Source organism: Chanodichthys erythropterus, chromosome 14, assembly GCF_024489055.1.
Source record: "Chanodichthys erythropterus isolate Z2021 chromosome 14, ASM2448905v1, whole genome shotgun sequence".
In the NCBI taxonomy this organism is placed as follows: Eukaryota; Metazoa; Chordata; class Actinopteri; order Cypriniformes; family Xenocyprididae; genus Chanodichthys; species Chanodichthys erythropterus.
The window spans coordinates 4,798,335-4,822,523 of NC_090234.1; the positions used below are offsets into that span (position 1 = coordinate 4,798,335).

The 24,189-nt window shown below is 41.1% G+C and overlaps 2 protein-coding genes across 2 annotated transcripts; both read left to right on the top strand.

The window, feature by feature from the left end:
- The first annotated feature begins 236 nt into the window (after positions 1-236).
- Positions 237-12,204, top strand: LOC137036177 (membrane-spanning 4-domains subfamily A member 4D-like). Its single transcript, XM_067410214.1, has 8 exons — positions 237-323; positions 1,049-1,234; positions 1,470-1,580; positions 1,662-1,718; positions 5,588-5,710; positions 5,883-6,005; positions 11,037-11,041; positions 11,919-12,204. The coding sequence occupies exons 2-8, from the start codon at positions 1,073-1,075 to the stop codon at positions 12,202-12,204; spliced, it is 867 nt and encodes a 288-aa protein (XP_067266315.1). The 5' UTR covers positions 237-323; positions 1,049-1,072.
- A 5,833-nt stretch (positions 12,205-18,037) lies between these two features.
- Positions 18,038-23,523, top strand: LOC137036178 (membrane-spanning 4-domains subfamily A member 4A-like). Its single transcript, XM_067410215.1, has 6 exons — positions 18,038-18,205; positions 18,380-18,499; positions 18,579-18,635; positions 19,583-19,750; positions 21,561-21,698; positions 23,416-23,523. Exons 1-6 carry the CDS (start codon positions 18,038-18,040, stop codon positions 23,521-23,523), a joined length of 759 nt encoding a protein of 252 aa, XP_067266316.1.
- Positions 23,524-24,189: the final 666 nt, after the last annotated feature.

Below are 24,189 nucleotides of genomic sequence, written 5' to 3' on the forward strand. Positions count from 1 at the left end.
TACAGACAGTAGTTTAATACTATCATTAAACCTCTAACCTTATGGTTCTTGTTATTATTATTATTATTTATTATTATTATTATTATTATTATTATTATTATCTTAATAGTTCATTCTCTATTATTTAGCCAAGACAGATATTCTTTTCCTTTATCAAGGATCATAAGTTATTCTATTTTCATCTATATGTAAAGCACTTTTTTTTTTAAAGAGGAAGGCGGCCATCAACAGAAACCTTCAGCCCCTCCTTAACTGTTCTTCAAAGAGTCACACAAAGATGCATCGAAAGAGCTACTAGACATCAAAAAAAAATCTAATTTCAGGTAATATATATATATACACATATATATGTTAATAACCTAAAATATTTTATAAACTTAATTATAAAATTCTAACTATTAGCATCTATGTTCTTTGTTTAGATTGTGTCTGTGTTTATATACAATTTTTCTGTTACATTAATTGAATTAATGTTTGGTTACACTATTTCGCTGATCCACTTCAGACACTCTACTAACTATAAGTAACTTTTCAACTACATGTCAACTAACTCTCATTAGAGTATTAGTAGACTGTAGTAGACTAGTAGTCTGTTAGGTTAGAGTTAAGCGCAGTGTTCGCATTAGAATAAGTTGACCGTAGAATGTTTAAAGGGCTCTATTGAAATACAGTGTTACCTTTTGAATAATATTATATTTTTATTTACTCCATTTAAATGTTTTGTCATTTATTTGGGTATTAGTCTACAAAAACCACAATAATATACCCTATTTCAAAATCAAATGAAATATGCAATGTAAATTTTGATCTCTGACCTTTAAGTAAAGTGAATTCCAAAGGCATCCTTGTCAAAAAGAATGCATTATGATGTGTATATGAATCTGAAAGACAATGTTTTCACAGTTTTTTTTCATATATCAGGAACAGAAAAAAAAAAAAAAAATCTATGATAAGCACATCTATTGTCCTCTTTAAATAGCCATAATTTCTTCTGTTCATATATTTCTTAATGAACTTGAAGAAGATTAAATGAACATGCTTATTACAGGTGAAATACAAAACTGTTCCTAGAATGGAAACTATCGAGGTCATCTCAACCGACAGAGCTACAGTTTTCATCCAAATGAATCCACAGGCGGATCAAGACAGCACTATTTTTGTTGATGGACAGAAGGCCACAAGTCACAATGCGGCTCTTAAAGTATTTTTCAAAGTACAACCAAAGGCATTAGGGGTAATGTATTTAATTATGAATTAGAGTTATATGGTTTTAATAATATTCTTAATATTTAATTTCTTCTTGGTAATTTAAAATGAAGGAAATCTCTTTTCATATGCCTCCACGTGCAAATATATAGTTTTGACTCTAGTACATTACACATCAATAGCTTCTATTTTTTGTGTATCCATTCCATACATGTGTATTATGCCATCATTAATAAAACACCTGACCTTTATCTGCCATCCAGACTGTCCAGATAATGATTGGAGTGGTGATCTTCTTTCTTGGTATTCTTTTCACCATCGATTACCCTAATATTGTTATCATTAGTGGAATAACCTACTGGGGATCTTTCATTGTAAGTTTCACTTAATGGTTTTGCTTTACTTCCCTTTTCATTTTAATTTCCAGAGTAAACTTTGTCCTGTGTTTCTCTCAGTACATCAGTGCTGGATCTCTGTCTGTTGCTGCACAGAATAAACTCAATCTGTGTTTGGTACGTACATTTCACACACTGATTTTAGCACATTATAACTTTTCTTTTGTCACATTGTTTCCAATGTATTTCCATACTGTTATTAGTTATGACTGCGTACTTTAAATCACTTTGGTTCCCTTTCATGGGAACATCGACGCTGCGTAGTCGCTTTGGGAACGCCTCTGCGCGTTTTGTCTTGAAGCACTCGTGAAATCGAACCAATAGTGTGACGGGACGTCAGTGCGGGTGACGTCACGGACCAGGAAGCTATAAAGCACTCCTGAGAACAAAGAACGCCAGCTTCTGTGTCTTCAGCAGCGCTCTGTGTTATCGTGTGTCTTATTTGGTGTTGTCTGTCATTTACATATACAGAAACGATCTCCTTTGTTTGAGAACAAGAGTATCAGTATTACACCACATATATATCTATATAAAAGACACTATAATGGCGAGCAAACAGCATCAGACCGTGTGCTTATCCCTACCTTCATTACTTCACGGGTGGGGATACACACGAGCTCTGTGTTGTTTGTCTGGGAGTGGAGCATGCCCAGGCGGCCCTCGAGGGGGTTGTTTGCGAGCATTGTAATATAAAACCTCTCCACTCCCGCCGGGCGCTCTCTGAGGAAGGTGCCGCGGCTCACGTTCTTCGTGGTCGGGTCCCGCGCATCTGCCGAGGCAGAGCGGCGGCTCAGATCATGGAGTTCGCAGATGAATTTGGCAGAGGGGTTAGAGACGGGCGCTGCCCTTTCTCTGCCCTTACCTGCCAGTTTCAGTGGAAGCACGCTCTGCGGTTTCTTCCCCCGGGTTGAGGCACCGGTACTTCACATGTCCAGCTCTGAGGAGGTGGATATTGTGATATTGATTTGAGGACTCGCCACCTCACACACATATCGTGTTTCAAAATCACACGTTTATTCTAACGTCAAAAACAAATCAGTTGTGTTTGAAAGCCATGATTATTTTGTTTAATATTCAGACCGTGAAATACTTGTCTGATTATTTTCTCGATTTAACTGAGAAGTTAAATATCTTTCTGAATTTGTCAACTTACAAATATTGAAGATATATTTGTATATATAAAGAAAGTGAACAACAGTTTGAGTTGCGTCCAGTGCTATACGCGAGTAAGGATGCACACAATGTTTTGTTTGCTGAGAGCGGAGCATGCACGTCAGTTCACAGCTGACAGTGTTCATTCATAAAAATGTCCCGAAGTGTAAAGAGAAGTATGCACTAGCGAGAGTTTTTAGCTCCACTCCTGTTGGCTTTATTCTCGAGGGAATAAAAGTCTAACGCAAGGCTCGAATCTCGCGTTTGCCGCGGCAGCGCGTGGATTAAGCCTGCAATAAAGAACATATAGCTCGGATCTCGCGTTTGCCAAGGCAGCACGCAGATTAAGTCCGCAATAAAGAATATACGGCTCGGATCTCGCGTTTGCCGAGGCTGCGCATAGATATCGTGTCCGCAGGCACGTCTGTCTCCTGCTCTGATGCGTTTCATTCTCTCGGCCGTGAATGGGGTGAAATTAGGCCAGTCACACACTGCAAAACAGTTTCAGAGACTGTTGGGTCTTACGGCAGCTGCGTCCAACGTGATACCTTTTGGCCTGCTGCACATGAGACCCTTACAGTGGTGGCTCAGGACCAAGGGGTTTTCTCAGAGAAGAAATCCTTTTCGCAGGATTAAGGTCATGCGGCGATGCCTTCGTGCCTTAGTCATGTGGAAGAAGCCTTGGTTCCTGTCCCAGGGACCTGTGTTGGGGGCTCCTTGTCGTTGTGTAATGCTAATGACAGATGCTTCCCTCACAGGCTGGGGGGCGATCATGAGTGGTCGCTTGGCTCAGGGTCTTTGGGAGGACCATCTACTTTCCTGGCACATAAATCATCTGGAAATGATGACGGTATTTTGAGTACTCAATACTTCCTCCCAGACCCAAGGGTCGCCACTGTGTTGGTTCGCACAGACAACATGTCAGTGGTCTCTCATATCAACCATCAGGGGGTCTGAGGCCTTGCCAGTTGTGCAGATTAGCCCATCAGATCCTCTTGTTGGCCCTGGGGAAGCTCCTCTCCCTGAGAGCAGCACTTATCCTGGGGCATCAAAATGTGGGGGCAGACATCCTGTTGAGGCAGGGGCCGAGGCCCGGGGAATGGAGTCTCCACCCTGAGGTGGTGGAGCTCATTTGAGAACTTTGGTCGTGCAGAAATTGACTTATTTGCTTCGAAAGAACATCTCTTTGCCCACTGTGGTGCTCTCTGACTAATCCACCCCTCTGGGGTTGGATGCCATGGTGCAGACGTGGCAGAGGTTACGTCTGTACACACTATTTCCCTGATCGCTCTGTTCCCAGGAGTTCTGGAGAGGGTTTGCCTAGAGATGGTCTATCTCATACTGATAGCCCCGTTTCGGCCAACCCGAGTTTGATTTGTAGACCTAGTGTCTCTTCTACACTGCTCCCCCATGGAGATCCCTATCAGACAGAACTTTCTGTCTCAAGCGGGCGGCATGATAATTTACCCCCGCCTGGAGTTGTGGAAACTCTGAGCCTGGCCTCTGAGGGGGCCAGGCTCATAGAATCCGGTCTCCCAACTGAGGTTGTCGAGACTATACTCCACTCCAGAGCTCCTTCCACGAGAAAGCTATACAGACAAATAAATGGAAGTTGTTTTCTACTTGCTGTAGACAACGTCAGCTGGACCTGTTCCACTCTTCTATCAGTCTTGTGCTGCAATTTCACAAAGTATAAAACTTGGATGGTTTATCTCCTTCTACCTTGAAGGTTTATATAGTGGCTATTTCCACTTATCATGCTTTGTTGGGGGACCCTTCTGTGGAAGAGACTCCCCATTTATACGCTTTCTCTGTGGTACCCAGAGGCTGAGGCCTTCTGTGCGTACAAAACTCTGGTCTGGGACTGGGCTATTGTGTTGGAAGGGTTAGCTGCGGCTCCCTTTGAACCATTAGAGGAGGTGTCTGGAAGATTCCTCTCTCTTAAAACTGTCCACCTGTTGGCAATATCATCTCTCAAAAGAATTGGAGATCTTCAAGCACTTTCGGTTGCTCCCTCATGTTTGGAATTTGCGCCTGGTATGTTCAGGGCTTCCTTCATCTTAGACCTGGTTATAAATCCAAGGTCCCCACCAACGTCCCATGACCGATTGTACTGCAGGCCTTTTGTCCTCCTCCTTTGATTAATCCGGATCAGGAAGAATGAGCAAGTGGGTGGTCGAGGCCATCTCTCTTGCCCATGAGTCATACGGGCAGCTTTCACCTTTGGCTGTCCGGGCACACTCTACTAGGGGTATGGCTGCCTCAAAGGCTTTGATCTCGGGGGTTCCCATTAACGAGATATGTGATGCGGCTGGGTGGTCATCTCAGCATACCTTCATTAGGTTGTATAACCTTGATTTGGGCTCCACTCCAGGGTCCTCGGTGCTCTCGTCGTAAGATAACAGACAGGCACTTGGTCTTATGGCCTAGTTGGAATAGCGTTCCCAAAGCGACTACGCAGCGTCGATGTTCCCATGAAAGGGAACGTCTCGGGTTACGTCTGTAACCCTGGTTCCCTGAATAAGGGAACGAGATGCTGCGTAGCTTAGCCATACTCCCTGCACGCCTGTGAGCGTCTGCTTCATCCATATCAGAAGCTGGCGTTCTTTGTTCTCAGGAGTGCTTTATAGCTTCCTGGTCCGTGACGTCACCCGCACTGACGTCCCGTCACACTATTGGTTCGATTTCACGAGTGCTTCAAGACAAAACGCGCAGAGGCGTTCCCAAAGCGACTACGCAGCGTCTCGTTCCCTTATTCAGGGAACCAGGGTTACAGACATAACCCGAGACGTTTTCAAGTAATTTCCTGAAACTAACACATTCTTTTATTGTAGGTGAAAGCCTCTCTTATAATGAATGTGATCAGTGCTATAACTGCAGGAATCGCCATTCTTCTGCTGTCTATAGAATTAATAGCATCAATAGCATCAGTGGGGGATCCATGGTTTTATCCTGAGGTATTACATGCACAATGTGCAATAAAAATTCTGTCAAATCCTGATTATTGACACACTCACAAAATTAGCTCAAAATGATCCCTGCTTCAATATATTTTTCAGAAACTCACTCAATATAGATATGTTATTTCTGAAACTACTTTCATAAATGGGCATGTTGAATGTTTTGCAGGGTTTGCGGATCACTGTAATATTGCTGGTGTTCACCATTCCTCAGTTCATCATCTCCTTGTTTATCTCAGCATTTGCCTGCAAAGCCACCTGCGACAGAGACTCTACAGTGGTCAATGTTTTAGTAAACTAGGTCAATGATTTAGTAGAGGTGATGCTATTAGTGCTATTACATGCATTGCAATCAGTTTTACCAGAACAATCAGTGGTTATTTTAATTTAGATAATTTTTTTTGTTGAAGTCAAAGTTTTTAGAGAATGATCCCACTCCACTAAAGCTATCAGAATGTAAAGGAAATATAAAGCAACCATAATATTTCATAGTAAGCTGACTTTAATCTTAGTGCACATCATAGTGTGTGAAATAGATATAGGAACTGTAAGCCAATCACAACTTGCTTCATTATAAACTACAGCCTTTATCTTACTTCTAGACTACATTTTCATTGAACAAAGACAGTACAGCCTATAAAAAATGTTTGTCTGTGGTTCTTGTAGCAGAGAGTATTTTGTGTACTACATGTCTTATCTGCTAATTTAATTCCAAGGGATATTTGTGCATATTTTATAATTATTGCAAAAGTGAACTAATTTTGCTTCTGCATCAGGCATGTTTTGTCCTGCATGTTCCTTTCATGGCTGTATTTGTTAACCAAGAGTCTGAATGATTATATCCTAGAGTCATCAGAGAGACCAGCACAGTGATTGACATACTGTGAGAATTGAAATAAAAATATTTTTATTGTTGTCACAAAAAACATGCACTTGTGTGTCTTTTTGTCTTTTATTACGCTACTGTCAGTTATTGTCTACTGCAGTCTGCTTGTGTCGGATAAACCAATCCATCCTCAGTACGGCTGATGAGCAAAACCATAGCTAGAAGAATGGAAAGGAAATGAAGAAACCACAAACGAATTCAGCTAGTTGTACACTGACATTATTCATCATTATCGCTCATAAATGATATTTTAGTTTTGTTGAGTTATATTGATAATAATTAAATGCAAAGTCATAGAAAGAAACTATAATTTCTTCCCCCTCCCAAAGTCTTTATTCATCTCCACCTTTCTCCAAGTGCCCAACTACAGGATTATTGTGTGTGACCATAATTTATCTTATATACACACACACACACACACACATATATATATATATATATATATATATATATATATATATATATATATATATATATTTAAACAACAGGTTCTGGTTCTCGAATCTGATTGGCTGATAGCCGTACGATATTTCAGTGATAACAGCACTCCTCCTACCTTTTCACCGTTTGTATCACTCCGCTTGAAGTGACCGTCATGGCGGACGAGCAAATCCACCGTAATTTTTGAGAATACTACTTGTTGTACCACGAACTGTAGTTTTAATAGTTTTTTAGATGAGAATGTAGTTGTTTAGACCTGAAATATGTGATTCATATTTAATAATAGCACCTATTTTACAATTTGTTTTGACGTTTTCGGAGATGTGAGCTCCAGGCCTTCAGCAGCCGTTCAGGGGTCATGTATACGCCGAGAACTGCTTCATCTCGGCCAGTGCTTCGGGGATTTACCGCTGGCACTTATAGTGGTTAAACATATAGCATAATTCAATTTGAGTACATAGAATGGGCAATCTTTGGTCTTATTAATCTATTATTTGTTCCAGAGCAAATCGAATTGTGCTATGTTAAATTTGATAATAATTAATGTTACCTTACATCCTTTATATAGCATATTGGCTACAACTAGACGGGAAATATCAGACGAAGACTCTTCTCCGCTCTTCAAATATGTAAAACATTAAACTTTATAGACAGTGTTTTTTGAGTAAAGAAAATGCTTTCAAACAGATCTTTATTTACCTTTGCATTGCACAGAAGAGATGACCAAACTGTGTGCGCACTTAATTTACGAGGTGAGGCGGATTTATGAGGTTTGACTGAGAGTTTGAGGATCCAATGGAGTTACAAGGTTTTGTCACAAGCTCTTTAAAATCCTCTTCATGCGTTAAATATTTGTAAAAACCCACATACAAGCGTAAAGGGTGACCTATAGTTTTGTTTTTTGTTTTTTTAAATAACTAGTGCTTTACGCTTGACTAAACTGTACAATTGTGTTTATTTGTTGTTCAATAAATATTATTTTATATAAATATAGTATAAATAAATATAGATGACGGCAACACTTTACAGGAGAATTAGTCTGTCCGTCACTAGAGACTTCTAAATTGAAAGGAACTTTTGCAAAGGAAGTTGTTTTTGCGCTGTGGTGTTATGGAAGTTTTGGAAAATTCCGATAACTGCAAAAAAGGACAAATACAAGATCGCTTTCCTCAGTGGACATTCAAACAGACTTTTATAATGGATATAATATTATGGAGATCGACTTGAAGAATGAATGTAATTATATCATTATATCAGACAGGTAATACTCTCTCAGGCAATCTCTCTCTCTCGCATACTGTACAAAATTCAATGTGTTTCAATGAAGCGACTCGACGTTCCTTCGTTACTAGTTCTAAAGTGATGTTTTAGAATTAGTAACGGAAGCTTTGTCCAACTGTCAACTTGAGATTTGAATCCGTGGCGGAAGGAAGTAGTGCTGCACAAAAGAGGGTTTTAAAGGCACTCCATTGTTATTTTTTATTTATTTACACACTCGTGCCGTCGAACTGTTGTATAAATGCAATATCACACTCGTAGCCGTGCAATATGGCTGTATATCAGCATGGCTGTGATTCGTCCATAGTAGTGATATCCGTAGGTAATCACTACTCATGTGATATTGCTCATATTATATATATATATATATATATATATATATATATACACAGGGAGTGCAGAATTATTAGGCAAGTTGATTTTCCGATCATATTTCTTTTCCAAGCACATTTTACCAATTCCAATCCACATCAATCTTAATAACTACTATTAATATTGTTTTTAATCATTTATAAGTGATACATAATTGTTCATGAAGGCTGGAAATGAAAAATGCCCTATATTCAGGTGTGCAGAATTATTAGGCAGGTTTTCTTTTACAGATAAAATGAGCCAAAAAAGAGATTTAACTCAGACTGAAAAGTCAAAAATTATTAAATACTCATGAGAAGGACGCAATACTAATGTAATACTAGAAATTGCAAAGTTAAAGCATGACCATTGGACAGTGAAATGCTCATTGGGTCAGCTGGGTCATACAAAAACAGCTGGAGGAGAAAAGACACGTTAACTGCAAAATAATTAAGAATTAAGGTGAAGAATTAAGTGTGAAACCATCAGGAACCCTTTAGTCTCCAGCACCACCATTTCCCAGTACTGAAACCTACCTGGAGTCTTCAGAAGTGTGAGGTGTCAGGATCTCAGAGACTTAGGTTAGGTGAAGAATCCTAAAAAATGACCCGCTCTTAATAAGAATCACAAGCTGAAGTGTTATAAAGTACATGAAGACTGGGTTTTTATAGGCCTTATAGACAGACAGCTTGAGAGTGACTCCTGAAGGACCAGCACCACATCCTCTTGTACCACTGTTTGAAGAATTTATCTTCCAGAATCTGGCAGTAAGTTTTGGAAGATCATTTAGTCCATCTCTGCAAGATGGACATTTCAGGATAAGAGATGGACTAAAAGTGAACTCCCACACCTTACTGCCAGATTCTGGAAGATAAATTCTTCAAACAGTTGTACAAGAGGATGTGGTGCTGGTCCTTCAGGAGTCAACTTGCCTAATAATTCTGCACTCCCTGTATATATAATATAAATACAGGTGCTGGTCATATAATTAGAATATCATGAAAAAGTTCATTTTTTTTATTGTAAATTATTTTTAAAAATGAAACTTCCCTACATGTAAAGTAAAACATTTCAAAGGGGTTTTTTATTTTTTTTATTTTGATGATTAGAGTGTACAGCTCATGAAAGTACAAAAATCTAGTATCTCAAAATATTTCCTAAGATCAATCAAAAAATGGATGGATTTTCAAAACAGAAAAGATCACGTTCTTTAAAGCATGTTCATTTGTACACTCAATACTTGATAGGCAGCACATATTACAGCAAATGACTTGCTCCTAGCACAAATTACAGCATCAGTGAAGTGTGGCATGGAAGTGATCAGCCTGTGGCACTGCTGAGGCACTATTGAGCCTTCAGATCATCTGTATATTGTTGGATCGACTGTTTCTCATCTTTCTCTTGAAAATATTACATTTATATTTACATTACATTTAGTCATTTAGCAGACGCTTTTATCCAAAGCGACTTGCAAATGAGAGTAGTAGAATCAATCAAGTCAACATGAGAACAACAGTATGTAAGTGCTGTGTGAAGTCACAGTTATGACAGTAAAGTGCTCGTAGCAAAGATTTTTTTTTTTTTTTTTAAATACACAAATAGATGGAATGAAAATAGAAATTGAGGTAAGTGCTACTATTACTGGGTCAAGTGCTGACGAAAAAGATACGTCTTTAGCATTTTTTTGAAAATGGCTAAAGATTCAGCTGCTCGGATAGAGCGTGGCAGGTCATTCCACCAGCCAGGAACAGACCCGGAGAAGGTCCGTGAGAGTGATTTTGTGCCCCTTTGTGATGGCACCACAAGGCGCCGTTCACTTGCAGAACGCAAGTTTCTGGAGGGCGCATAAGTCTGAAGTAGCGAGTTACGGTATGGCGGTGCAGAGCCAGCGGTCGTTCTGTAGGCAAACATCAGAGCCTTGAATTGGATGCGAGCAGCTACTTGTAGCCAAAGCAGACTGATGAAGAGAGGAGTGACGTGCGCTCTCTTCGGCTCGTTGAAGACCAGTCTTGCTGCAGCATTATAAATATCCCATAGATTCAGGGGTCAGGCATGTTGGCTGGCCAATAAAGCACAGTAATATCATGGTCAGCAAACCACTTGGAAGTGGTTTTTGCACTGTGGGCAGGTGCTAAAGTCTTGCTGGAAAAGGAAATCAACATCTACATAAAGCTTATCAGCAAATGGAAGCATAAAGTGCTCAAAATCTCCTGGAAGATGGCTGCATTGACTTTGCACTTGATAAAACACAATGGACCAACACCAGCAGATGTCACGGCCCCCCAAATCATTACTAACTTCAGAAACTTCAGACTAGACTTCAAGCAGCTTGGATTCTGTTCACCGTCTAGTTCTTTTTCTCCTTAGCCCAGGTAAGATGCTTCTGATGTTGTTTCTGTTTCAGAAGTGGCTTGGTAGTCCTTTTCCTGAAGATGTCTGAGTGTGGTGACTCTTGATGTGCTGACTCCGGCTTCATATGACTCATTGTGAAACTCTCCCAAGTGTCTGAATCGGCTTTACTTGACACTATTCTCAAGCTTGTGAATAGATATACCCGGAATTTATACTGTAGGGATGGTCATTTAATGAAACTCAAATGTAAATATTCTAATATACTGGATTTTGGACTTTCATTAGCTGTACACTCTAAAAAAATTAAAAAAAATTGATGATATTCTAATTATATGACCAGCACCTGTATATATAAAATGTAATATAAGCCCTTTGAAGGGCATCAACATATTTTTATGGTATACATAGAACACAAACATAAGTGTCAGGGTTCTGCCCTGACAGCCCTGTCTGTTTTGTGTTTGTTTAATGTGTCCTTGCTTATGTTGTGTCTGAGCACATGGCTTTGTCTATGTTTGTGTTTGCCATGTGCTCCTCTGTTCCCTCCTCCTTGTTTGTCACCACGCCCCCTGGTCTAGTCATTGTTTAGTGTTTTCACCTGTTCCCTATCCTCCCTGCTTCCTTTCTTGTTGAGTCCTCGTTTGTCTAAGTGTTGTCACCTGTTCCTCATGTTCTTTGCCTCCTTTATATTGTGCACTCTTTCCCTCATGTCTTTGCCAGTTCGTTAAGCTTTGTGCCTGTGTTCTAGTCTTTCGTTCACCTAAGCTCATAGCGTTTTGTGTTGGAGATTTTCGTATCCCTTTTTGCCATTGTTGTCTTCCCTGTTCCAGACCATCTAACCACTTGTCTCGTCTAGTCCTCGTAGTGTCTCTGGTCTCCCCCTGTCCTGTCCTACAGACTGAGGATCCCTGTGGCTGCTCCTTCTCCCCGACAAGCAGCAAGAACGGTTCAGTGCCTGATCGTTTCTGATGGTTCTAACTGCTTTAGCTGTTTGATCCTGTCTGGCTCCTACTACATCTTTGGGCCTCATACTGCACACCTGCCAATGCTCACCGGCCTGCTTACTACCTGGGCTGTTCTCAGTGGCCGTTCCCTCAGCGTGCTCGTCTTTGTGTCGCACCCCCTTCCTATTGTATGGACTGTGTTCACCTCCACACCCTCTATATTCCCAGTTTGTCAATAAACCTGTAAAACTCATCCTGCGTTTGAGTCCTCCCTCACAGATCCTTGACAGAACGAACTGGCCAGCATAAGACTCAGCAGGATGAGCATCAGAGTCCTACCACCTGCTAACGCCCGGGAGAGAGTGGCTCGTCATCAAGGTTTGACTCGTCTTCGCCAACAAGGTTGGGAGATAGGATGCTTTGCCCAGACGTTCTGGACTATGTCTAGGGGGCTAGATTACAATGACGCGGCTCTCAAAGACATCTTTAACGCCTGCTTAGATGATCCACTACCTGCATGGGAGATGGATTCTCTCAGAGTTCTAGATTTCTGGAGTTTCACCAGCTATCTTCGTCATCGCAGCCCACGGAGAGTGTCTAGTCGTCTAGTATCGGCCTGCAGCAATTCTCCCGCCCTTCCTCGTCTGTCACGTCAAGTCTTTGATCCTCCTCTGACTTCTACCAAGAAGCTAAGGTTCAGAAAGAGGGTGACTGAGTCCACCACATCTACCTCAGAGACTTGTCCAATCACCTCTGAGCCAGTCAAGTCTACCACTGTCATCCCCCAAGCAATCAAGTCTGTTCCAGTCATTTCTGAGTTAACTAGATCCGATTCTACCATTCCTGAATCTGTCACATCCGCTTCCGTTATTCAGGAGCCAGTCAAGACAGGCACTGTCATCTCTCAATACATCAGGTCAGTTCCAGTATCTCCCCAATCTGAGTCAACCCCTATTTAAGATATGGTAACGTCTACTTCTGCTGCCCAAGAGCCAGAGAAGTCTACCACTGTCACCTCTCGGTCAAGATTTGTTTCTGTCATTTCTGAGCCTGATGTACCTGCTTTTGTCATTGCTGAGTCCATGGGGTTAACTACTATGCCGTCTGTGTTGGCCGAGTCAGTTGCAGATACTACAGAGGCGGTCAAGCACATAACATTGGCCCATCAAGAGCAGAGGAGCGGAAAGGCCATAGTTATTCAGTCTAATACCCTTCCTTCTAAAGCCTCAAACACAGCAGTTTCTGAAGCATCTAGTCCAGTGGAATCAATTTCAAGACCGCTTGGCATTCTTGTCACACCGGAAGTGGGTGTTCTAGCCAGCCATGTCCTGTCCAGGAACATCCCTTGTGTGACTCCAGAGCCAGTCAAATCAACTGCGGTTTTTTCTCAGGTTACTAAATCAGCCACTCCTGAATCTGCTGAACTAATTACTGATTTCCCTTTATCTGCCAAGAGTTTTTCTGTTATTCCTGAGCCTGTCAAATCAAGTGTTTTCCCTCAGTCAATTAAGCCTGTTCTTACTGAGTTTGCTGAGTCAGCTTTGTTCACTGCTGAGTCTACAGAGGTCACTGCTGTTTCGCCTAAGGTGGCCAAGTTAGTTGCAGATACTACAGAGGCGATCACTACAGAGGTGGTCAGGCACACACCATCGACCCGTCGCAAACGGAAGAGAAAGACCCATGCAAGGCAGTCTACTATCCCCCAATCTCAAGCCTCAAGTCCAGTGGTCCGAGAATACCCAAGTCTGAGTGCCCAGAACCGTGAGGTCCTGGAAGACCCTATTATGATGGTCTCAGATCTGGTGGTCCCTGAGGTATCAGGTCCAGTGACTTTTTCTAAGCCACCTGTCAGTCAATTCATGCCCTCCAAGACCGTTTCTACCAGTGCAGTCATGTTAACAGAGGTCCCTTGTCAGTCAATGTCTGCTATTATGGCCAAGGAAACCATTCCCAAATTGCCTGTAGTCATTGCTGCAGAGGCCTTTTCTGAATGTCTTACAAGTCTCATGTCCATAGTAAATATTCCTGTTGTGTCCACAGTAAAGATTCCTGTTGTATCCACAAAGGATGAAATTCCAGGAGGAATTCCTGAGTCTGCTCCTGAGAGAGCAGTCCCAACGCCCGCTCTGTTGAAAGCAATTCCTCAGCCTGCTTCAGATGAGGTTTTTCCTGAGCTCGCTGCTAAGAAAGCTGTTCACGAGTCCGCTCCCAAGGGAGAATCAGTCCCAGAGCCCACTCCAGAAAGAGCAGCCCCAGAGCCCGCTCAGATGAGAGCAGTTCCTGAGCCTGCTGCTGGGAAAGCGTTCACCAAGCCCACTCCAGATAGAGCATTCACTGAGCCTGCTTCAGCTCCAGAGAGAGCAATCACAGTGCCCATTACAGCTCCAGAGAGAGCATTCACCGAGCCCGCTCCAGCGAGAGCATTCACCGAGCCCGCTCCAGCTCCAGAGAGAGCGTTCACCGAGCCCGCTCCAGCTCCAGAGAAAGCGTTCACCGAGCCCGCTCCAGCTCCAGAGAGAGCGTTCACCGAGCCCGCTCCAGCTCCAGAGAGAGCGTTCACCGAGCCCGCTCCAGCTCCAGAGAGAGCGTTCACCGAGCCCGCTCCAGCTCCAGAGAGAGCGTTCACCGAGCCCGCTCCAGCTCCAGAGAGAGCGTTCACCGAGCCCGCTCCAGCTCCAGAGAGAGCGTTCACCGAGCCCGCTCCAGCTCCAGAGAGAGCGTTCACCGAGCCCGCTCCAGCTCCAGAGAGAGCGTTCACCGAGCCCGCTCCAGCTCCAGAGAGAGCGTTCACCGAGCCCGCTCCAGCTCCAGAGAGAGCGTTCACCGAGCCCGCTCCAGCTCCAGAGAGAGCGTTCACCGAGCCCGCTCCAGCTCCAGAGAGAGCGTTCACCGAGCCCGCTCCAGCTCCAGAGAGAGCGTTCACCGAGCCCGCTCCAGCTCCAGAGAGAGCGTTCACCGAGCCCGCTCCAGCTCCAGAGAGAGCGTTCACCGAGCCCGCTCCAGCTCCAGAGAGAGCGTTCACCGAGCCCGCTCCAGCTCCAGAGAGAGCGTTCACCGAGCCCGCTCCAGCTCCAGAGAGAGCGTTCACCGAGCCCGCTCCAGCTCCAGAGAGAGCGTTCACCGAGCCCGCTCCAGCTCCAGAGAGAGCGTTCACCGAGCCCGCTCCAGCTCCAGAGAGAGCGTTCACCCAGACCACTCAAGCGAGAGCGTTCACCGAGCCTGCCCCAGCTCCAGAGAGAGCGATCACAGTGCCCGTTACAGCTCCAGAGAGAGCGGTCACAGAGATTTCTCTAGCTCCTGAGCTTGCTCCAATTTTGGCTCCTGCCCCTGAGGACAATTTTAAGTCTAGTTCTACGGTTTCTAAGGGCACCCTAAGGTCTCTCTCCAAACCCATTTCCAAGACATTCTCCTTCCCTGTCACTTCAGCCATTGCCCCTGATCCTGCCACTGTCTCCAAGCCCAGTTGGAGGTCCAGACCAGTGAGGCCAGTCCCCGTTTCCAAGAGTGCTTCCAGTCAAGTTTTCACCCCTCCCACCCCACCCTCTGTTTTTGCTGGTTGTTTTGGCTCCCCTAAGCCAGCTCCACCCTGGTCAGCCAAAGACTTTGTGCCCAGTTCCGTTCCCACCCGCCCCTTCCCTCCCTCTGTGTTCCCTGGCCAGTTTGGATCCTCCAGTTTTGTTCCCCGCCCACCCTCCCAGTTGGTACCTCCTTGGACCCCTTTGCTCTGTGTGGACGCCTGGAGGCATCCATTGGAGGGGGGGTACTGTCAGGGTTCTGCCCTGACAGACCTGTCTGTTTTGTGTTTGTTTAATGTGTCCTTGTTTATGTTGTGTCTGAGCACATGGCTTTGTCTATGTTTGTGTTTGCCATGTGCTCCTCTGTTCCCTCCTCCTTTTTTGTCACCACGCCCCCTGGTTTAGTCATTGTTTAGTGTTTTCACCTGTTCCCTATCCTCCCTGCTTCCTTTCTTGTTGAGTCCTCGTTTGTCTAAGTGTTGTCACCTGTTCCTCATGTGCTTTGCCTCCTTTATATTGTGCACTCTTTCCCTCATGTCTTTGCCAGTTCGTTAAGTTTCGTGCCTGTGTTCTAGTCTTTCGTTCACCTAAGCTCATAGCGTTTTGTGTTGGAGATTCTCGTATCCCTTTTTGCCATTGTTGTCTTCCCTGTTCCAGACCATCTAACCACTTGTCTCGTCTAGTCCTCGTAGTGTCTCTGGTCTCCCCCTGTCCTGTCCTACAGACTGAGGATCCCTGTGGCTGCTCCTTCTCCCCGACAAGCAGCAAGACCGGTTCAGTGCCTGATCGTTTCTGATGGTTCTAACTGCTTTAGCTGTTTGATCCTGTCTGGCTCCTACTACATCTTTGGGCCTCATACTGCACACCTGCCAATGCTCACCGGCCTGCTTACTACCTGGGCTGTTCTCAGTGGCCGTTCCCTCAGCGTGCTCGTCTTTGTGTCGCACCCCCTTCCTATTGTATGGACTGTGTTCACCTCCACACCCTCTATATTCCCAGTTTGTCAATAAACCTGTAAAACTCATCCTGCGTTTGAGTCCTCCCTCACAGATCCTTGACAATAAGCTCCTCCTTTGTGGTTCTTCTCAGTCTACACACACACAGACCCAGCATAAGAGTGATCAGACTTACACATCAACAGCTCATTTCAGGTATAATATTTCATGCATCAATTAACATTTATGATTTTGATTTGTGATTTTTAAAACATAATTATTTACACACGTTGATATACATCAATTAAAATTAATCATAATCTTTTGACTTTTCTGATTCTTCACATCATGATTGTTTTGGTGCAAGTTGTTGTTTATTTATTGTTAGTCTTTGGTGCATAAAATTCCACTTGAATGTTTTGAGATTTGGAAATTAGGCTACAAAACATTACTATTATGGACCATAACTTTTACAAAACATACATTTTAAATTCTGATAACAGACTCTTCAAAAAGAGGACAAAGGCAAGGTAATTTTATTTATATAACACTTCATACACAATGGTAATTCAAAGTGCTTTACATAAAGAGGAAAAAATTCATAAGAATAAAAATGGAATGGAATGCATTCTTATGAAACTGAAAATGAAAATAAAACTGACATAAAAAAGATGATATATAATATAAAAGATTGTTATAAAAAGCATTAAAAATGAAATAATAACAAGAAAAAGAATAAAAGGATGATACATATAAAATGTGCAATCAAACTCCAGAGGCATCATATCAAAAAGACTGTACAAATTCACAACTGTTTATCTCAGACAAGTAAAAATGGGAAATTTGCAATAAGGTCCCATAAGTTAGTTAAGGCATTAACTAACATTAACAAAACATTTGTTACAATATATATTAATATTAATATAAAATAATAGAATTAATACATCATAATAATATTAATAACCAAAAATTCCACTGTTCATTGTTAATTAATCTCAGCTCGGGACCATTAAATAACATGAACATATACAAATTTGGATTTTAAAGAAGTATTAGTAAATGTTGAAATTAATGTTAATTAAGATTAATAAATATGAGTTAATGAATATGTTAACATGAATAGTGTGTTAAGTGCTTAAAATGACTAATTCAACAATTTTTTTACAACATTTGTAAATATAAAAAGTGCATAAAGTAACATATGAATTAAAGTTTAATGACATTTATAAGCATTTTAATTTACATTAAATAATGATCTGATAATTATTATGTAATGTTTAATGAGTTCATTAGAAAACATTAACAAGCACATTGTCATATTTCTAGCTATGTGAATATATGTTAACTAATGATCTGTTAAGCATTTTATAATGTTTGTTAATGATTTATTAATGAGTTAAAGTTATTATAAAGTGTTACCCCTGCTCGTTTCCCTGTATTTCCCTGTTTGTCTGTGTCTTGAACTCTGTCATTGGCAATATTTTAGCTGTACTTTAAATATAAATTCAGATTTACAGGAAAAGCAGAGAAAAAAATATTAGTTATTATTAAAAGTGAATTGCTGTGAAAAGCATAATTCTAATGCTTAATTTCTGCAGGTGATATACAAAACTTTTCCTAAAATGGAAACCAGCAGGGTCATCTCAAATGACAAAGCAACAGTTGTCATCCAAATAAATCCACAGGCGGCACAAAATGCTGTTATTTGTGATGATGAACAGGAGGCCAGAGGAGAATATCACAATACGGCTCTAAAGGTTTTTTTTAAAGCACAACCAAAGGCACTGGGGGTAATGAATGAAATGAAATTTCAAAATAAATCAAATTTTGTGAATATTTTTAGCATTTAATTTCCTCTAAATCACTTAAAATGACAGAACCTCATACAAGTTTGGGGTGGTCTAATGCTTCCCTTTATTATATATCCCTATATTTGTGTCTCTTGCCTTATATCTTCCATCTAGACTGTCCAGATAATGATCGGAGTGATGAGCTTCCTACTTGGTATTGTACTCACTGCAAATGTCTACCGTTTCAGTACTTTTTATGTCTTTAGTGGAATAACATATTGGGGATCTTTCATTGTAAGTTTCATTTAATGGTTTTGCTTTATGATTTTAATTTCCTGAATGAACTCTGAAATGTCTTTTGTTTCTCTCTCAGTACATCAGCGCTGGATCTCTGTCTGTTGCTGCGCAGAATAATCTTCATCCCTGTGTGGTATGTACATACAGTAGATTATAATGTGCTGAAATCTGTTGGTGATAACTCTTCTTTTGTCACATTGTTACTTATTTGTACAACATTATTTACTATGGACATTATTTACTATTATGGACATTGGTCGTATGGTTATAGGTTTAAGGATGTTTTAAGTGAGGGACAACAGTTTAGTTACAGCTTTAATTGCATGCAGGTATTTTTGTAAATGTGAGTACAATGTAAAAACAGACTTATTGTATACATAATAAGTGCATTATATCAAATGATTAATTTAAATGTTAGTACAGGGGAGTCCAGTCCTGCTCCTCGAAGGCCAATGTCCTGCTGAGTTTAGCTCCAACCTTTCCCAACACACGTCTAGAAGTTTATAGTAATCCTAAAGACCTTTATTAGCAGGTTCAGGTGTGTTTAATTAGGATTGAAGCTAAATTCTGCTGGATAGTGGCCCTCCTGGAGCAGGACTGGACGCCCCTGTGGGGTGTTAAACACACCTGATCCTGTTATGTGTTTGTAGTACATAGTAGTTTGAAGGCCTTTGCACACATGCAAAATTTTTGCACTTCAAAATATAAATTCGACCTCATGTTATGTCAATTACGTTTGCACACTGCCTCTGAAACTTTCGTCCATCATAAAAATATTCGTATCAGACAATTTTGACAATTCAGAGCCACCGTACACGAATGCCAAAATCCCCAATGCCATCTGAAAAGTTGATCCACGTCATCTACAGCACAAAGCAGCAGCACTAAATTAATTAATATAAAATGCTAGAAAGGCATGCTAGTACAATTGCAGCCAGTGAGCAACAAACAGACATTCATCCTCTTACCAATAACAGATCAAGATATCTGACTCATTATTATTTTAGATAGTTAAAAAAAGAGTTTAGGACAAGTGTTCATCATTACTATTCCTTTCACTTAAAGTTTTTCTCCCTGTAGGTGAAAGCCTGTCTTGGAATGAATGTGATCAGTGCCATAACTTCAGCGATAGCCGTTCTTCTGATGGGCATACAGATGGGAATCGGTCCAAGGAGATATCCAAGTTGCTACTATTCTCATAGTTACTCTGAAAATTACTCTGAAAATGACATCTGTATAAACTTTGAGGTACTAAATGTACAATGTCTGATATCTTGTTTTAATGTGCATTAATTAGTTTAAGATATTAATTGCTGTACTTAAAAGTTTACCCAAAAAAATTAAAATTCTGTCATAATTTACTTTAAAGTCATTAATCATTGAAAATCTTGACATCCATAAACTTCAGTTTGTTCCCCACACAAAGCTATCAGTGTCACGTTCGGTTGAATTAGACATGGGAAAGGATCTATTCGCAGCAATGAACATCAGGTGCAAATGATGATCAAACAATGAATAACCAAGATACTAACAGAATAACTAACAGAAACTAAGGAAACTGAACTAAACACAATTAAATTAAAATGTATCTTAATAGCGCTTTTCACAATACATATTGTTTCAAAGCTGCTTTACAGAAAATGTATGTCAACATTACAATTTAGAGTAATCTGTTATCAGAGGTGACTCCAAATGATGTAATTTCAGAAATGTACATGTACAAATCACACAGTTAGCTAACAATGTAATAATTTGAGTTAGAAACAACAAGCTCATGGAAGTAATGAATAGACACAAAAATGTTTGGTTAAAAACAACCCAAGTTGGGTTGAAAATGGACAAACCCAGCAATTGGGTTGTTTTAACCCAGTGGTTGGGTTAAATGTTTGACCAACCTGCTGGGTAGTTTTATTTAACCCAACTACTGATTAAAAATAACTATATGGCTGGCTTAAAATGAATCCAAAATAGGTGAGAAATTAAAAACCAGACACATAATTACTAGAGTCAACAATAATAATCAAAATGTGTACATTTATTAATAAGCAATTTAATATATGTTTATTGTTTATTATTCATTATGTTATTAATAAATGCTTATTTATTAAACATATTAATAAATGTTAATTTCCAGCATATTTTGGGTTCATTTTAAGCAAGCAATACAGTAATTTTTATAAAACAGTTGAGTTAAATAAAACTACCCAGCACGTTGGGCAAACATTTAACCCAACCACTGGTTTTGGCGTGCTTATGGTATGCAGTTTTTCACGTGCATATGATACGCACTTTATGCCGTATTATACGTACGAACCCCCCACCCCCCCACCCCCATCCTACCCAAGAGCGTATCATATGCACGCGAAAAAACCGCGTACCATAAGCACGCCAAAACTCATTTTGGCGTATATATTCTACGAGATTACAAACTCGTACTATTGATACTCATTCTCATGTGATCGTGTTGGTTTAGGAGCCAAATGTGAAAACGCTCTCCCTCCTTTAGTGGACTTAGATATCCTATGTACAACCAGAAGTCCAGAGTTTTGTGATCTTAAAGAACATGAAGGATTGTAGGGCGATAGAAGATCGATTAAATACACATGAGCTAAACCATTTAGAGCCTTATAGGTCAGTAGCAATACTTTATAGTTGTTTCAGAACTTAATAGGTAACCACCCAAAACCAAAACAAATACTGATGAACCCTGACAATCGGATGATTTCAGGATAGTGAACTAGCTGTATGTACCAGTTTTTATGCTTTTTTTGTCTTTCTGAATTGTGAAAACTCCAGTTATCATTCATTGTGATTGCATTAAAGCAGTCTTCAAAATATCTTTAAAAAAATAATGCAGGTTTTAGATTGACAAGAGGGTGAGTAAATGATGACAGAATTTTAATCTTGTGAACTTGATATACATCCTGCTTTTTGAGACATACCCTGATCATCAGAATAATATCTGCTTATAGTGTAATGTAACCTTTAGAAACTCACTTAATACAATACTGGGATGTTGTTTGTGGAACTGCTTTCATATATGGCTCTGTCTTTTTAGAGATATGGTTGGGGGATCATTGGAATAATGATGGTGCTCTCCATCCTTCAGTTCATCATCTCCATCTGTATCTCAGGCTTTGCCTGCAAAGCCACCTGCGACAGAGACTCTACAGTGGTCAATGTGGCACTAAACCAGGTAATGATTTAGTGGTGATGATGTAATTGCTTTAACCAGCTGGTGTCAGTCAGTTTTATCCCAACAACCAGGGCTTGACATTAACACCCGCCAACCCGCCAAATGCGGGTAGATTTCAGCTGTGGCGGGTAAGACAGCCACTCCCACTAGCCACTTTGGCGGGTTGAATATAATTTCAGTTTACAGCCAAATGATCGTCGTAGCACAAAATTACAATCCAATCACACAATTCGTTATTTATGTGCAGTTAGTGAATGAGGGATAGGCGGAATTGCGCTGAATGACACACAACAAAAGCGCTCTCTCTGTGTCGCGCGCGCGATCAGTTCTCCTCGCGCCTGAATAGTCAAATACACTTGCACACAGATGTCTAAATGTCCATCATGTGGAGTATCTCGCGTGAATACAGTCGGTTATGGCTTAAGTGGACGTAAACAGGTGGGTAATAACTGGATATGCGTCAGTTACGTCCATGCATTCAGCTGCCCAATTAAATAGGTCATTAATGTTAATCAAACATCAAAAGATGTTAAATAAATGTAGGCTATATGTTAAATAAACCTAATGTATCTAAAAAAAAGGTTATTTTAATGTACTATTGTTTTTGTAATTTGCTTCTTTGTTCTTTTATATAGCCTAACACAAATAACTTATAAAATTTCTCATATTAGCCCATGCTCATATATTGTCCACTTCTTGCCCACCTGTACATACCAGCTGATATACAATGTATTCTTGATTTGGGTGGTCAATCTGCATTTAAAAGTTTGAAAGGGTTTTCAATTTTCTAAATCAAGTAAAATGACTCAAAATAAAGTAATTTAAGCATAACAAAGTCAACTTTAATCATATTAAATGTAATTTACCAACATCACAATTGTGGCCAGTGAAAATGCTGAGTGGCTAGTAACTTTGGAAAACCACTAGCCATAGTGGCTGGTGAGCAAAACGTTAATGTCAAGCCCTGCCAACAACCAATACTTATTTTTATCTAAGATATACATTTCTGCTGGAGTCACGGTTTTTAGAGAATGATATCACTCCACTAAACAAGCTAGTGAGAGAGAAAGAAATATAAAATGACCAGAATAAGTTCCATTGTCAACTGCCTTTAACCTTAATCTCCTGAATCTAAGACAGTCTACTACAAATTTAAACAGTTTTCAGTAAACTGTCTTTAGTCTTATATTGTTGAGATGTAGTTATGGTACATAGATAAAAACTAATGTACAAAAATCAACATGCTTCATTGTAAACTACAGTAAACTTTTCCTTCTGCTAAACTGTTGAAGTGGGTGGGTAGGTGTCACGGGGCAGGCCCCTCAGGCTGCAACCACCCCTAAACCCGTACCACCCTTGGGGAGTCGGACAGCGGCCAGACAAGGACGACAGACAAGGCTTCAAGTAACACCGTATTTTATTGAATATAAAAAGGGAATCTAAAAATAATGAGTCTTCTGGGCAGGGTCGTTCCGTCCTGCGGACCCACAGAGTGCGATATAGGGGGGTGCTCTAGGGAATGGCTTCGCTATCTTCCAATGGGAAAGACGGGTCAGGGCTCACACTGGGAGGAGACTGCTGTAGGACTGTTCAGGTACGTATTTCAGGTGACGTACTCCCTTCTTCCCAAGGGGAGGATGGGTCAGGACTTACGACCGGAGGGTCTGTGATGGGACAGTTAAGGTACGTGTTTTAGATACGTACTCTTCTTCTGCAGATGACAGGCAGAAAACTGACGGCTGAGGAGCTCCACTACCAAGCAGTCCGGGATATATTCCAATATGAAATCCTCTTGATGGGCTGGCAGACACAGAGCTTACAATAGGGGAAGTTCACTGCAAAGCAGACAGGTGAATACAGAGATACGTAATCCTCTTCTTCAGCAATGACAGACAGGGAACTTACAGCTGGAGGAGCTTCACTGCAAAGCAGTCAGGTGAGTATTCAGGTATGGCTTCCTCTTGAAGGAAGCTGGAGGAGCTTCACTGCAAAGCAGTCAGGTGAGTATTCAGGTATAACTTCCTCTTGAAGGACTGGCAGACACAGAGCTTACAATGGGAGGAGTTCACTGCAAAGCAGGCAGGAGAATACACAGATACGTAATCCTCTTCTTCAGTAATGACAGACAGAGAACTTACAGCTGGAGGAGCTTCACTGCAAAGCAATCAGGTGAGTATTCAGGTACGACTTCCTCTTGAAGGACTGGCAACCACAGAGCTTACAATGGGAGGAGTTCACTGCAAAGCAGGCAGGAGAATACACAGATACGTAATCCTCTTCTTCAGTAATGACAGACAGAGAACTTACAGCTGGAGGAGCTTCACTGCAAAGCAATCAGGTGAGTATTCAGGTATGACTTCCTCTTAAAGGACTGGCAACCACAAAGCTCACAATGGGAGAAGTTCACTGCAAAGCAGGCAGGTGAATACACAGATACGTAATCCTCTTCTTCAGTAATGACAGACAGGGAACTTACAGATGGAGGAGCTTC

Bases quoted from the DNA above. Each gene is read 5' to 3' on its own strand.
- LOC137036177 (XM_067410214.1), top strand. From the start codon at position 1,073: ATGGAAACTATCGAGGTCATCTCAACCGACAGAGCTACAGTTTTCATC. The intron at 1,235-1,469 runs GTAATGTATTTA...TCTGCCATCCAG, and splicing joins TACAACCAAAGGCATTAGGG to ACTGTCCAGATAATGATTGG. The intron at 1,719-5,587 runs GTACGTACATTT...CTTTTATTGTAG, and splicing joins ATAAACTCAATCTGTGTTTG to GTGAAAGCCTCTCTTATAAT.
- LOC137036178 (XM_067410215.1), top strand. From the start codon at position 18,038: ATGGAAACCAGCAGGGTCATCTCAAATGACAAAGCAACAGTTGTCATC. The intron at 18,500-18,578 runs GTAAGTTTCATT...TTTCTCTCTCAG, and splicing joins CATATTGGGGATCTTTCATT to TACATCAGCGCTGGATCTCT. The intron at 18,636-19,582 runs GTATGTACATAC...TTCTCCCTGTAG, and splicing joins ATAATCTTCATCCCTGTGTG to GTGAAAGCCTGTCTTGGAAT.